The 14,961-nt window shown below is 67.4% G+C and overlaps 1 protein-coding gene across 1 annotated transcript; it reads right to left on the bottom strand.

The window, feature by feature from the left end:
* Positions 1 to 3,051: 3,051 nt before the first annotated feature.
* Positions 3,052 to 14,724, bottom strand: SCARF2 (scavenger receptor class F member 2). Its single transcript, XM_077874643.1, has 11 exons — positions 14,561 to 14,724; positions 9,685 to 9,743; positions 9,480 to 9,581; positions 8,751 to 9,270; positions 8,425 to 8,643; positions 8,143 to 8,271; positions 7,477 to 7,580; positions 7,279 to 7,396; positions 6,999 to 7,114; positions 5,691 to 5,843; positions 3,052 to 4,724 (listed from the first exon to the last, which is right to left on the bottom strand). Exons 1-11 carry the CDS (start codon positions 14,722 to 14,724, stop codon positions 3,835 to 3,837), a joined length of 2,574 nt encoding a protein of 857 aa, XP_077730769.1. The 3' UTR covers positions 3,052 to 3,834.
* Between the last annotated feature and the right edge of the window lie 237 nt (positions 14,725 to 14,961).

Here is a 14,961-nt window from a genome sequence, read left to right as displayed (position 1 = left end):
GAGCGGAGGGGGTTTTGCAGGGATGAGGGCAAAGTGGTCTTTTAGCCACTTCCTGGAGTGGGATTTCTCAACCATCGATGGTTTTCTGGAGCACAGGCTCAGATAAATGTTGTCAGCCTGTCTCATGCTCTGTGTGTCTGGTTGTGTGCTTGTGTGTTCACAGGGTGCGAGCAAGACTTGTATCTGTGTTTCTAGCAGAGTGTGTGTGGGGGGGCGGGGGGACTGCCTCAGCATTTAGTTGTCTTAGGGGCTCTCTGTCTGTCCCTGTGTTTCCATTTGCTGTAGGGCACGTGTGTTTCTTGGTGTGTCTGTCTCTATGTTTCCCTGTGTCAAGTGACGTGTGTGTTCTTAAGGTGTATGTCTCGTTGGCTCTATGAACCTGATGGAATGTGTGTGTGTTGCGATTTGTGTGTGTTACCGTGTTTCTGTTTGCCTGGTGGCATGTGTGTTCATGTCTTAGCGTGTGTCCCTCTGGCCATCTCTGGTACAGCAGGTCTTATGGGATCGCACAGTCTCTCGGTGCGTCTGTGGGTCCGGTGTTGTGTGCGTTGTAAGGTGTGTCTCGCTCTCAATGCCCCTGTAAGCCGGTGGTGTGTGTTCTTGCATCGCAGGGTTGTGTGTCTTGTGGTCTCTTTTGTGGCCCAAGATGGGTGTGTGAGTGGCAGTGAGTGTCTGTCCCGGCTCTCCTGTGCATATCACGGAATGACTTTCTGCTTCTGTGCATCAGCTGGATTTGTGTGTGTGTGACTTCCAGGGTGAGTGTGCTCCTTGTCTTCCTGTGGCCGAGCTGTGTGCGTACGTTTGTTGCAGTGTGGGTGCTTCTGGTGTTTCTGGGGCTGGTTGCGGGGTTGCTGGGTGTGATTCTGTCTCGGCGTTTCCATGTGTGTTGAGTTGTGTGTTTGTGTTGGAGAGAGTGTCTCTTTCTGTCAGGTGGAGTGTGTGTGTGCGTGTGTGCACACGTGTGCGTGTGTGCGGGTGTGTACGTGTGTGCGTGCATGCATGTGCTGGCAGATGGTCTCTGTGCGGCCTCGGGTCTTGTCGCATGTGCACGTCCACGTACAGTGTGTGCCTCAGTGCGCGTGTGTGTCCGGCGGGGCGTGTGTCGCTCCGGGGCTTGTGTTGTGCGTGGCGGGCGGCCGGCTGCGTGCTGGGGGACGCCTGTCCGTGGGCTCCCGCGGGCTGCGAGCGGGTGTCGAGCCGCGGGCCCCTGAAGCCCTGAAGCCCGGGCTGCCTCCGGCCTCCTCCAGGCCCACATTCCTCCCGCTCCTTTGTGCTCTGTGCTACAAAAAATATTTGCGTTTTCCACGACTCATAATTTTTCCTCCTCAATCGCTACCAGATGTGGGTCCTGTGGTCCCCATCGCCATGGCAACGGAGGTTCCAGCAGCCGCGGTTCCTTCTGTGGCGCCTTCCCTGGAAGCTGGCACTGCGGCGCCCGAGGAGGGGGAGGAAGCGGGTGTCAGGCGGGGGCTGCCGGGGGTCCTGGCGGCTCCCCGGATCCTGGGGGGTGGGGGGGCCTTGGCTCCGTTCCTAACCCGGCCTCCAGGCCACAGCATCGTGCCCTCCGAGGAGGCGGGCGACAGGGGCTGCTGGAAGCACGGCGGTGCCCCCGTGAGGCACCCACTCGAGGGGGTCCTGAGGGTCAAGGTCTTGGCACCTGGAGGGTTCGCAAGGCAGGGAGAGCTGGGGGGGGGGGCAGGACAGGCCCGGTCTACGCTGACTCCAGACCGCAAGGAGAGGGGGAGCTGGAGCTAAGGTTTGGGGGTCGGGAGCGACATGTGGGCCTCGCTGGGGGCGGGGGAGGGGGTGCAGGGCAAACCCGTCGCTGCGTGCCTGGACCACTACACTGCGCTCCCCGCCACCCCCGGTCTGCCCTGGCCTCGCCGGGCCGCGCTGGGCATCCGGCCCTCCTGGCCGCCGCTCAGCCTGTGTTCTCAGCCCCAGCAGCCGGCGTGGCCCGGTGCCCGGGAGCCTCGGAGGTGGCCGGCCGCAGGGCCAGGGCCGGGAGGGAGCCCGCCTGGCCACAGGGAAGCCTGCATTCCGCGTGCCGCCAACCAGGCCAAACGCCAGGACTATGCCCATGTAAAGCCACATCAGACGTCCCGCCGCGGCAGGAGGCCGTGTCCACTCAGGTGGCTGAGCCCCCGTATGGGTCACTGAAGTGGACGGCGACGTGATGCGCGGCCCGCGGGCGAGACTCGCGGGGTGAGACCCCTGGGCTGCCAGCGCCCGGGCTGCGCCGCGGGGCTGGGGAGGTGACTGGACGGCGCTGGCCTAATCTCCTGATCCAACCTGCCGGGCCTCAAGATGGAAAGGGACCTGCCGGCCAGAGGCGGGGGGCTGGGAGGAGCCTGGGTGGACAGAGGCCAGGGGGTGCCCGAGAAAGCTGGCTTCCTAGGCCAGGGAGGTCACCGGGAGGCCCGCCGAGGGCCAGGGGCAGTGACGACGCCGGGGGCTGGGGGCGAACGGGCACAGATAGAAGCCTGGCGGCCGGGCCTGCCTGTGAGGCCCGCCAGGGCTCTGGGCCAGGCACGCTCCCGTCCCTCTCCCCCGCCTGCCGCGGCCTGGCGGGGAGGGAGGCCGGGGGAGAGTTTCCGGCGGAGGACAAGGAGCCCATTGAGGCAGACAGCGGGGCTCTGTGCAGGGCCAGACCATCTTGTTTGTGCCTGACGAGGCCGGCTGGAGCGGTGCCTGTGGCCCACTGGCCCCTGGCCTCAGCCTCTGACCCGCCGCCGCCACACCAAAGAGTGGGGAGCCCCCGAGTGTAACAGCAGGGCCTGGGGGAGCAGCACAGGTCAGAGGCCGCGCCCGGCACAAGCTCCCCGCGCTGGCCTGTTCTGGGCTGCGGGGAGATCGGGGTGGGCCAAGGGGGGGCCCGGTGGACCCGATACCTAAGCGATGGGCTGAGGGTCCCGGGGGACCCACACCTGGGCTTCCAGCCGCCGCCGGGCCCGGAGCGTGAGCACAGGCCGCAGAGGGAAGAGGTCTCCCGGATCCTTTGGGGGAAGATCCTTGAGCGAGGACGGGCGTAGAGGAAGGAAGCAAAGCACAGGAGAAAAAAAAGGCACTTTATTCAGAAAGCTTTGGCCAAGCCCCTGCCGGGAGGAGCCCATCCTGGGGCACCCGGATGGGGGGCAGCCCTGCCGGGGGCCTATAAATACGTGTCCTCAGGCCACTGGAGTCGCCCCTCGGCTTCCCGCGGCACGTGGGGTGGTGGGGGGCCATCAAAACCAGCTCGACAGCTGAGGGGCCGGGGCTGGGGACGCAGAGGGGGACGTGGGGGCACAGGCCGGGCCGGGGGACGCCGAGGCCCCCGAGGAGCAGAGACCAGCCCTCCTCCCCAGGCTCCAGTCCACCAGACGCCCGGGCGGGCCAGCGGGAGCAGCCCGGCTGCCGGAAGTAGCCCTGGGCTACCGTCTAGGAGAGGCCCCCGGCCAGGGCGCCAGGCCCCGACCAATGAGAGGCGGCCGAGGCGGAAGTGCGTCTGGCCTCAACCAATGAGAAGGCGCCCCGCCGGGCGCGCTCCGGGTCCGTGAGACGCGGTCTCCAGGCTGAACCCTCGGGTCCTCGGCCCTCGGGACCCCCGCCCGGCGGAGCCCTCGGAGCCCGCGGAGCCCTCGGAGCCCTCGGAGCCCTCGGCCAAGGGGCGGGGAGGGGCCTGCTGAGCGCCCGTGGGAGCCGGAGCCGACGATACGATACGCGGCCTCCCGCCCCGCGGCTCCGGGCCGAGGCCCCGGGAGGCCGCCGCGGGCACGTCGGGCGGGCGCGGGACGCGGGGTGGCAAGCAGCGCTGCTAAGCCTGGGGAACCTGCGGGCGCGCCGGGCCGCCGCCCGCTACAGGGTGGGGGCGCCGGCCCGGCCCGGCTCGCCCGCCGCCTCCCGGCTCTTCTTGCGCGGCGGCTTCTGTATGGGGGTCTTCTTCCGGGGGGTGTCGGGCGCGGGCGCGCCGGCCGCCGCCTTCTCGGGCCCCGGGGCCTCGGGCGCAGGGCCCGCGCGCGCCGGCGAGGCGGGCAGCACCGAGCGCTTGGCCTTCTGCGGCGGCGCCGGCTTCTCCCGCGGGCCCTGCGCGCCCGGAGCCCCCTCGGCGCGGCCCAGGCTGCGAGTCTTGTCGCGCAGCTCCGCCGCCAGCAGGGAGGCGGCCTCGGGCGCGCTGCGCGGGGGGCCGCCCGCGTCCGTGGGCTCCGAGAGGCCGGGGCCGCGGCCCCGCGCCCGAGCCCGGGGCGGCGAGGGGGAGGCCAGGGCTGGCGCCTCCTCCGCCAGCCCCGGGGGCCGGGGTGTCGGGTCGCGGGCCCGGGGGCTGCCGGGCTCCTCCGGCCGCGCCGACGTGTCGCTGGGCGTCCGTTTCCTCTTGCTGGGGCTGGGCGCGGCCTCGGGTCCCGGGAGCGGCGGGGACGGCGCGCGGGCAGCGGCAGCGGCGCCGTGCTTGCCGTGGATCCAGGACACCTTGGGCTTGGTGGCAGGGTCGGGTGGAGGTGGCTTCCTGCGCTCGGGGGATGGCGAGAGAGACAGGCCCCCCGCCTCGCCCCGGGCCCGTGCCGGCCGGGCCTCGCGCCGGGCCACGCGCGCGTACAGCGCCCCGCCGGGCCCGTCCACGCTCGACGCCGACCGCTCGCTGTCCGAGGACGCGGGGAGGGGCGTCGCCTCCTCTGCGGACGCGGGCAGGGTCGCCGGCGCCTCGGCAGGGGCCGTGGGGGGCTCCGCGTCCCGGCTCTCGGCTGCGGTCTCTGCCCAGGGAAGAAGCGCCGGCGCTCAAGGCCTCCGCAGGGCGCTCGCATCTGCCTGCAGGCAAACCCCTCGCCCTTCCCCCTCGTCCTCGCCGCCCCAGCTGATGCTGTCTCCTGGCATCTAGACGCGCCTGGGGAAATCACAGCACCGGCTACAAGCCCTCGGGTGTGCTGATCTCCTGGGGCTGAAGCCCCAACCTCGGCCTGGCCTGGCACCCCTCCGCCGCCACATCCCCAACCTGAGTGGGGGGGGGGGGAGGCACATCATCAACTATGACTCTGGAACACCTCCAAGGAGTATTATTCCTCATCAAGAGATAAGGCTTCTGGGGAGCCGCGTGGCTCAGCGGTTTAGCGCCGCCGTTGGTTGGCCCAGGGCGTGATCCTGGAGTCCCAGGATCGAGTCCCACCTCAGGCTCCCTGCATGGAGCCTGCTTCTCCCTCTGCCTGTGTCTCTGCCTCTCTCTCTCTATGTGTCTCTCAAGAATAAATAAATAAAATCTTTTAAAAAGAGAGAGAGGGCTTCTAAGGCTCAGGTTAGTCACCTGCCCAAGGTCACCCAGAGGGATAGTCAAGGAAAGAGAGGCCAAGTCCAGAAAACCAGCTCCTTCCAGGTGTCTGTGGCCAAAACTCCAGGGGAAAGTGCCCCACACCCTGTAGACCATCCGCTCCTGTCTCCTCTGCCATCTACCCAAGCCCAGAACCTTCTTTATGAATGGTCTCCCTCAAGAAGTGAATCTGAGCTGGGCTAAAGACAGGAGAGCCCACCCGCCTCCCCAGACCCTACCCTAGTCCAGCACTGAGCAGCACAGAACCACTCCACAGCCTTGGCTCTGTGTCCAGCCCCCAGTTAGGAGCATCACCACACCCTTCATCCCCACGATCCCTGTCCCTCGGAGCACAGAGATCTTTCCAGCTGGAACATTTCCCTTAACTGGACAGAGGCCCAAGCAGAGCAGTACTCACCCTCGTGGGGTACGCAGTACACGGGCCCTTCATCAGTGGTGTCAAAGGAGGAAAAGGAGGCCCGGGAGGACCATGATGGCGAGGGCTGCTCCAACCCCGACGGTGGCTCCAGGAAGCTACAGTTGAGTGTGTTATCCAGGTCGTGATGGGCCACTGGGGAAGGAGGGAGGCACAGCTGCCAGGGGCCCCACCCTACCCTGGCCTGTGCCCTCACTAGCCCTTCTGCAACAAATGATGGCATAACTAAGACCAGCCCTACCCTAAGACGGTGGGTGGAACAGGCAATTCAACAGGCAGAAGATGGGAGAATGGGTGGAGGTCGACTGGTAAAAAGAGAGAAGGGGGAACAACGCAGTCAAAGGTGCAAGGTTAGTGTGTGCAGCCAGGAAGCAGAACAAGGATGGGCTGAAGTGTTGGAAAAAGAGGGCCAGAGAGAACACCTGGCTGGGACAGGCCATCAGGGCCTCCAAGCCACATTCAGCCCCTGCCTTGTGGGACCCAGAGAGCCTTGAAGCATTTGTATCAGCCCAAGCATGCAGTGGCAAGGGCACCCTTTGGCTCAGCCCATCTCATCAGTCTGAACTCCCAGGCCTAGCCTCCATGAATGCAGAACCCACAAGGGGGGGGGGGATCTCAGAGGCCGGCTGGCCTGTCCCCCTTTCGTAGCTAGGATGTGGGGTCCAGCCCCCACACTTGTGTCCATAAATCCCACCTCGCTGAGTGGGCTAAGGGGTTTTCTCAGCTGTCACCACCTTTACCTCCCAGGAAATGAGTCTCCCCTCCCCTTCATCTTCAGAAACAGGTGGCAAAGAGGGAGAGTCCGCTCCTGGTTTGTATCAGTGCAAACAGACGGGAGAGAAGCACCTCCCTCCAATCTGGAGTCCTGACATGGGGTGGGGGAACTGTGGGAGGAGCCTGCCCGCCTTCCAGAAGGGCCCAGAGCACTGCAGGGAGTCCAGGCGGGTGCCGGGCGGGCGCTACACGTAGCAGGGTTTCCATGCATAGGTCCCACCTACCACCACACCTCCCCACTCCTGCCCGCTGTTCACCTGCAGCTAGCGCAGTCCTGCCAGGATGTCCACACACTCGGGGTGCAATCACTCCCACTCACCGAAACAGGGCCCAAACTTCCCCGACACGCCCCCACACCTGCCTGCACACCGGAGCGTGCTGCCTTCCTTCCCGGGCTCACCGGCATCAGGAGCCCTACTTTCCGTCCCTCCCCAGACCACCCACATCAACACCCAAGGCCCGGTATGTCCTGCATCGGGGGGCGTGCCCCCAGAGACCCCGTGCCGGTATCCTTACCTACGACCTTGGGCAGCTTCTGCCTGCGGAGCGGGATCCGGGGCAGCTTCATGCTGATGCGGCTGAAGCGACCGCACAGTCGCTGCGGCGCCTTCTTCCTCCCGAGGGTGAGCTCCCTGCGGGGGCGGGGCCTGAGTGAGGGGGCGGGGCCTGCAGGGGTCGGATCCCCGCGGGAGCCGGAGCTCAGGCGCGCAGGGCCGCCCCCCACCCCCGGCGGGGCCCCAGGCCCGGGAGGGGCGCGCGGCCGGAACCCGGGAGAGCGGGCGGCGTCGGGCCTCACCGGCGCGCGGGGTCCTTGCCGCGGCAGGCGCAGCAGCAGCCGAGCAGCGAGAGCAGCAGGCCGAGGAGCAGGGCCAGCAACGCCCCCGCGCCCATCACGCCCTTGCGCTGGTTGGTCTCTGCGGGAAAGCGTCGGGGTCAGGGCGGGCGCCGGCACCCCCGGCGTCTTCTTCAACACGATGCCCCCTCGACCACTCACCCAGGCGGCAGGCACCAGTGACCGGGTCGCACGAGTCCTCGTGGCAGCTGCAGGCCTGGGCGCAGTCGACGCCGTGGAGCCCCGGCGGGCACGTCAGGTTACAGCTGCAGGGGCACCGGGTCAGGAAGGGCCACAGCGGCCCTCCGTGACGCCTCTCGCCCTCGCCCCTGCCCCCAGACAGTCCTGGTTTCCTGTCCCCATTCTCTAGGGTTTGATGCTCACCGCCGCCGCCAGGCGTACACTGGATGATCAACGTTTTGGAAATGTGTCGCAAACTAGCGGGATGGGACCTGGGGGACGCAGTGTCCACTTCTGGGCTGACTGTGCGTGAGAAGAGGGGCTGCCAGCCGGGGCTCATGGCTGTTCAGTGGAGGCCTCTGCTCTGTCCGCACAGCTCGGGGTCACCTCAACCCTGCGGTCCTCAGGAGCCCACTGGCCACAGGCTGAGCTGGTTGCCAGATCCTGCCCGGAGCGCTGGCTCCACGCCAGGGCAGGAAACTGCCCCCAAAGAGCCTGAGCATTCCCTAGCTGCGGTTCTGGAAGACGCAGTTTGAAGGGCCAAGCCTGGGTCCGGTCTAGTGGGCCACCATCAACAGCACCTGGGGTCTGGCTGGATCCCTGTGCCCAGTACTACCCCCTGACCCCCTTTGGGTCCCTGGGACTCACTGGGGCCCGTGGACTCCGGGGCTGCACAGGCAACGCCCCGACTGGAAGTCGCAGTGGCCGCTGCCGCAGTCGTTGCACACAAATGCACAGTCCTCGCCGTAAGTGCCATTGCTGCACTTGGTCTCGCACCTCGGAACGCGGGGGGCGGGGCGGGGCGGAGTTAGAGGAAACGGGAGCAAAAGAACCCAAACCCCACGGTGCCCTCCGCGGAGAGCACTCGGGGATTGGCGGGGACGGGGGGCTGCGCGCGGGGGACGCATTCGGGCACGGGCTGCTGCTCACCGGTCGCCGATCCAGCCCGCGTTGCAGCGCGTGCACTTGCCAGTGACGTGGTTGCAGGCGTGCCCGTCGCGGCAGGGCGGGCAGCGGTGGCCGCACCCCTCGCCGTAGAAGCCGGCGGCGCACGGTTGGTCGCACTTGGTGCCGTTCCAGCCGGGCTCGCATGTCAGGCAGCGGCCCTCGGCCACCGTGCAAGGCTGCTGGCCTTTGCACTGGCCACATCTGGGGACGGGGCGGGAGGCTAGGCGGGGCCCAGAGCCGCCTCACCCCCCGCGCCCTTCGGCGCCCCGCCCCCCGCCCCCCTCCCCCGGGTCAGGGGCCGCGCTTACCGGCGGCGGCAGCCCAGGCCGTAGAAGCCGGCGGGGCACGGCTCCCGGCAGTACTTGCCGCGGTAGCCCGGCTCGCAGGCGCACGTGCCGTCCACAGGGTGGCAGCGGCCGCGAAAGCACTGGCAGTAGCGCTCGCAGCGCGCGCCGAAAGTGCGCTCGCGACACTGGCAGCGGCCGCTCTGCTGCTCGCACGGCGACGTGTTGCAGGCGCACTGATTGTTGCAGCTGCGGCCCCACCAGCCTGCGTGGCACAGGCACGCGCCCGTCTGTGGGTCGCAGCGCGACGTGGCGCTGCAGTAGCACGCGCTGGCGCACTGCGCGCCCCACCAGCCGGGCTCGCAGCGACACGCGCCGCTCCGCGGGTGGCACACGCCATGCTGGCACTGGCACGCATGCTCGCAGCGTGCGCCCCAGCGCCGCGCGTGACACGTACACTGGCCTGTCACGTCCTCGCACTGCCCGTGCGGGTGGCACATACACAGCTCCTTGCAGTCGGGGCCCCAGAACTGGCGCGGGCACTCTGCAGGGGCGGGCGAGGAGGGTGTCGGGCCGGGGTGCCCGCGACGGAGCCCGGGATCCCGACAGGACGCCCCCCACCCCCACCCGCCCCGCGCGGACCCGCCCCCCACCTTTGGGGACCCTCCCTCCCGCTGGATCCCGTTCCGAGTCAGACCCCGCCCCCTCCCGGGGCCTGCCCCCTGCCGGGCGCCCTCCCGGATCCCTGCTCACTGGTGTCGCAGTTGGCACCGAAGTAGCCATGGCGGCAGCGGCACTCGCCCGGCCGCACGCACACTTCATTCTCCGAACACGTGGAGTTGCCGTCGCACACCGCTGCGGAGGAGACGGGCCTGAGCCGCCGCGGGTCCTACCCCCGCGCGAGCCGCCCTCTCCGTGTCCCTGCCCACTGCCCAGGTCCCCAGGGTGCCCCACTCACCGACCCCGCACTCGTCCCCTTGCTGCCTCCAGCCGGCGCAGCACGTGGGCTCCTGGGAGCTGCAGGCAGAGAAAGGGCGCCTGAGCCGCGCCGCCGGTCCCTGCTAGGGCTCGCAGCCACGCCCTCGCTGCCCACAGGTGGTTGTGGAGGCCCTGCCCTGTGCCAGGTACTGCTGTCATGTGGGGGGATTCCCAGCAGGGAAGACCCATACTCCAGCCCCGCAGGGCAGACACTGGGAGGCAGCAGAGGGCGACGCCAAGAGAGCTAGCCTCCAAGAACTCCTCAGTCCCCTCCATCAGGGGTCTTCCCACCCCTCCCCATTCCACCTAACTCCTCTGTGACCCCTGCCCTGGCCAAGGAGGCCTGAGGGAAGAACCCCAGGTGTCCCAGAGGGGCTGGTGAGAGGTCCTCCAGTCTCCGTACCTGCTTAAAGGGGCATTGCTTGCAGTGGGGGCCCGGCCAGATGGGTGCTGGCATCTAGATGTGACATGACCTGGACAGCAGGGACTAGTGGGGCCAGCTGGGCACACCTGGATACCCAGTTGGCAGAGGCGCAGCCTCTGATAGAGGTGTCCACTCGGTGGAGGGGGAGGGCATACCCTGGGAGTCCTCACCAAGGCAAGGAGAGCAAAATGTGAGGGGCCCAGAGTACCAGGGCAAAGCGTGGAATGGAGGGAGGAGATATTAGAGCATCTATTTACGTGTTTTTAAAATCTTGTTTTAATTTTATTTGGTTTTACGAGGTACAAAGTGCTACCTCAGTAGGAGGTAAGTAACTAATAACTGTTATTTTTCAGGGTAGTACAGCCTCCCAAATCCTGGGCACAGAGGTCTGGAGGCCCTGCCAGAGTGACGCATACCCCTGGAGAGGGCATGTGGGGGTTGAGATGGGGTGTGCCCACATTTGGGGAGCTGAGGAGCCGGAGAAGGAACTCAGACTGCAGGTTCCTGGGTCCCGTTAGACCTAGAACTTTGCCCAGATCCTAAAGGCACATAGCAGCTATTCATACTTCAGAGAAAAAGAAGTGTGCTCCCTCAGAAGGGTCTGATCCAGAACCAGGAAGTGGTGTTGGAAGGAAGTTGGAAGAAGGCCTAAAACCCTGGTGAGTAGAACGGGCTGGGAAGGGAAAGACCGCAGGTGCCCATATCATCCCCCTCAAAATGCCACCCACCCCCTGCCATTCCCCAGCAGAGAACATCGCCACACCCCGGATGGGCTCCCACCCCACCTAAGGGGTTTGATTCTCTTTCAGGCCAAAGATAAGGAACCTTGGGAACAGGAACCATAAAATCCCAAACTGCAATGGATGGACCCCAGCATCTTTTCTACAAATGATACAGGAAACCAGACCCAAGAACACAAGCAGGCTTGGCCTAGTCATTGTTTCCAGCAACCCAGCCCCGCCACAGGACTCAGGTGCCCATCTGCAGGTAGAGCCAGATCCACCAGCTATTACCCTCTTGCCTTTCCTGCCCGTTCTGAACCCAGGTCTCTGGGTAGAGAGCCTCTGCAGGTGTCCCTCCCGTAGGGGCCCGGCCACATGGCCAGCTGGGATGGCCCTGGAAGCGCTGACCACTTTCTGCCCCGGGGCCACACAGCTTTGTGGTTAGGAGTCTGGCTTTTGGGCCACACTAAGCTATGACTTTGGGCACAGAACTTAACCTCTCTGACTTTCAGTAGAACAGGGCCCACGGGTCTGGCGGGAGTATTAAGAAAACCAAGATGTCTAGTGTTTGGCAGGAACTAAGAGCTCAGCCAAAGCTGCAGACTGTTCTCCAGCCCATGCTGTGCAGGTTCCAGGAAGCTCCTGAGTTCCCCTGGTCCCACCCCCCACCCCCAGCATGGCTGGCACCTAGGCCCCACCCAGCAGAGCTAACACCTTCTACCCCCTGGCAGGATGGAGCCCACGTGGGTTCGGCAAGAACATGAGGATGAGCCTGTGGGACAGCTGCCACAGCCTTTCCTTCTGGGGGGGCTGGCAGAGGAGGCCAGGCTGGGGTGGCAAGCCCACTCTCTCAAGAGCTTACAAAAGTGAGATGAGGAGAAAAACGGCCTGGCACAGGGATCAGTTCCCACTCTTGAGCTAGAAGTTAGCCAGACCCTGGGGAGCCAGGCCACAGGCTGGTCCAGGTCCCTTAGCAAGCAGGCCTTGCTTCGGCCTGCCCCCTCTGGATCACTGTCATTGCAAACAAAACTGCCGCGATTCGAACCCTGTGATCCTGAACCTGGCCAGGCCAATGCAGCAAAGCACCCTGGGAGAACTGCTTGCCCCACTGTGCCCATGTCTGTCCCCATTCTCTCCAATCCAGCCTGGAGGCTCCTCTGCCTACCATGCCACTTGGGATCCCATACATCCCTGCTCTCCTCCTACCCCCCTGGACACCCTTCCTCTGGTTTCTGCCCCCCTCCTTGGCTCTGTCCTCTCCTCTCCTCTGCCCAGTCCCTCAGGAAACTCCCCGGGGCTCAGAATGCTCAGAGCCCTCCAGGGGGGCCCACCTCCCCACACCCAACTCCTAGCCTCCCCCAGCTGGAGCCTTCCCCACCTGAGGTGGTGCCATCCTTCCAGGCTGGGAGCCTGACATCCCAGAGGCATCCCCTCCACAGTGACTGGGACAGCACACACCTGATTCATGGAGAAACACGCCGCTCTCCCTTCCAAACTGGATCCACGATGGGATAAGCCACTTCCTCCTCTGCCCCAGCCTTGTGAGAGCCACCCTCACTCTCCCTGGTTTCTCCTGACTTCCTAGCTGGTTCCCCCTTTTGCCCTCCTGAGCCAAGTTCATCTGCCAGCTGGCAGCCAAACCGGGTCAGATCCCACCTCTCCTTTGTGCAACACCCCTGGGGGGTCCCATGACCTTCAAAGAAGAAGCCCAGGTCCTCAGAGCAGTGGGCAACCTGCTGTGGCCTGCCCACCCTCATTCTTTGGCCTCTCCTCCACCATCCCCCTCCCAGGCGCTGCCCAGCCCACATGGCTCTTTTCTGTGCTTCCAGAAGCCTTCCTTTGCACTGAGAGCCTTGCCCCCAGACACCTTCTCTCCTGCGGCTCTCTGCCCACACATTACCCCTCAGTGGGTCTCCCCAGAAGACCCTAAAGGACACAGCACTCCCCACTGAACACTTCCTCCCCAGCACTCGCTAGATGTCAGATGACTTGCTGGAAGGCTCCTCCACTGGGGGGGACGGTGGTATTTGTCTCTGCCGCTGTATGGCTACACCAACCACAGGCCTGGCACACACAGTAGGTGCGTGGGGTTTTACTGGTTGAGTGTATGCCCCCCTCTTCCCGTCCTCCTGACTCTGAGCCCCTGGTGGGAGCCTTGGAAGGGTAATGGAAGAAATGGCCCAGTCCCTGGGTGGGGAGTGCCCAGAAAAGCTGTCCTTCCCAGAAACCGGGGGCTCCCATAATCACAATCACCCCGTCTCCACTCCACGAGGGGGGTACCACCCCCAACCGCATTTGACAGAGGCCGAGGCAGGCCCAGGGAGGCTGAGCGGTTTGTCCCGGTCCACCCAGGTGGGAAGGGGTGGCACCAGGATGGGGCTCTGGGCTACCGAACAGGCCACCCCGCGGGGCGGGGCGGGGGCAACGGGAGCGCAGGCGGAGGCTGCCGACGGCTCGCGCCCGCCCCCGGATCCCGGCGCGGAGCCCCACCGGGGAAGGAGCGCCGAGGCGGAGACAGGCGGCCGCGATCGCGCCCTCCCCCTCTCCAGGCGCGGCCCCGCCCGCCGCTGCCACTGCATTCCTGGGGCCGGGGAGGCCCGGGAGGCGGCGGCGGCGTCGATGTGAAGCAGATGGCGGGCCAGGCCGGCCCCCGCCCCGGAGGCGGGGCTCGCGGTGGGGAGGGGTCTGCGCGCCTCGGGATCCGAGCTCGGAAACCCCGCGCGGCCCCCTCGCAGCCCCTTGTCTGCGGCGGCCGCCGAGCCCCCGGACGCGGCCTCCCAAAGCCCTGCGGCTCGGGGCGCCTCGACGGGACCCGGCCCGGGGCCCCGGGGCCGCCTCTCCAGCTGCCCGAGCTTCCCGCCCGCCCGGCGCCACCCCCCACCCGCCCCGGCTCGCGCCAAGGCACCCCCAAATGCCGGCTCCTGGGCCCCGGGCGCAGATGCCCTTGACCTCGCCGTGGCCTCTGACCGGCCGACCAGGTCCCCCGAGCCCGGCGGCCACGCCTGGGGGCCTGTCCTCTGCTCTTCCCCCGCGCAGGGTCTCGGGCCCGCGGCTCCCCGGCGCGGCCTGCCCGCTGCCCGCACCTCGCGGAGCCCCACGTCTGCGCGCCCCGCCGCGCACCCAGCCTCCCCCCGGGAGTCCCACCTCCGTGGGACCCCGCGCACGTCATTGTCCCCCCGGATCCCGCCTCTGGTCCGCTGTGAGCGCGGCGGCTCCGCGGCGCCCAGCTCCATCACCACCCTCCTCCCACCCGCGCCCACGTCTAAGGCACGAACCCGAGCTTCGGAGCCGCGCCGGCCTGAGATTCGCTGGCTCCCTGCTCGCAGCAGCGCCGCTCCACCTCCCCTCGACCCTCGCGCCCCTCCGGGCTCGAGCCGCACTCGCGCCGGGGCCTTTGCACATGCCCTTCCCGGACTTCTCCCTGCGGCCTCCGCAGCCCGCGGGGGGCTCCGCTCCCTTAGGTCTGGAATCCCAGACGCCGCGCGTCACCCCTCGGGGCGCCCACTGCGCCCGGTTCTCCCCTCCTGACTCCGCGTGCGGGGTATCCTCGGATGCACCGTCGTGGCCCGGCGCCCAGGCTCGGCCTGGAGAGGAGTCGGCGAGGGCGGCGGGAAGGACCGAGCGCTTAGCCTGGGGAGGTCCCGGACGGCCCCCGCCCCGCGGCCCTGGCGCCCCCGCGGCCCCCTCCCCCAGCCCGGCCGGGCTCCTACCCGGGCGCGCGGCACACGTTGCGGCCGCGCGGGTTCAGCTCCTGGGGCGCCGCGGGGCCGGGCAGCAGCCAGAGCAGGAGCAGCAGCGGCGGCAGCGGCGACGGCGGCCCCCCGGCTCCCCGGCGCCGCGCCGGCCCGGCCCCCCGGGGCCCTGCGCCCTCCATGCGGCGGGGCAGGCGCGGGGCAGGCGCGGGGCGGGCGCGGGCGCGGGTGCGGCCGCAGCGAGAGCGGCCGGAAGCGGAGTGCGCGGCCGGGCGGGGGGCGGCAGGAGGGGCGCCGGGCCGGGCAGGAAATTCCACATCGGCTCCCTGATCCCGGGCCAGCCGCGGCCGGCCAGGCGGCAGCGCCCGCCCCGCGCGCCAGACCCCACCCTCCGGCCGCGCCGCCGCCCCTCCGCGCGC

The sequence above is a fragment of the Canis aureus genome, chromosome 27 (assembly GCF_053574225.1).
Source record: "Canis aureus isolate CA01 chromosome 27, VMU_Caureus_v.1.0, whole genome shotgun sequence".
NCBI lineage: Eukaryota > Metazoa > Chordata > Mammalia > Carnivora > Canidae > Canis > Canis aureus.
The sequence above is the reverse complement of the archived record's forward strand: the minus strand, read 5'-3'. Positions and strand labels throughout refer to the sequence as shown.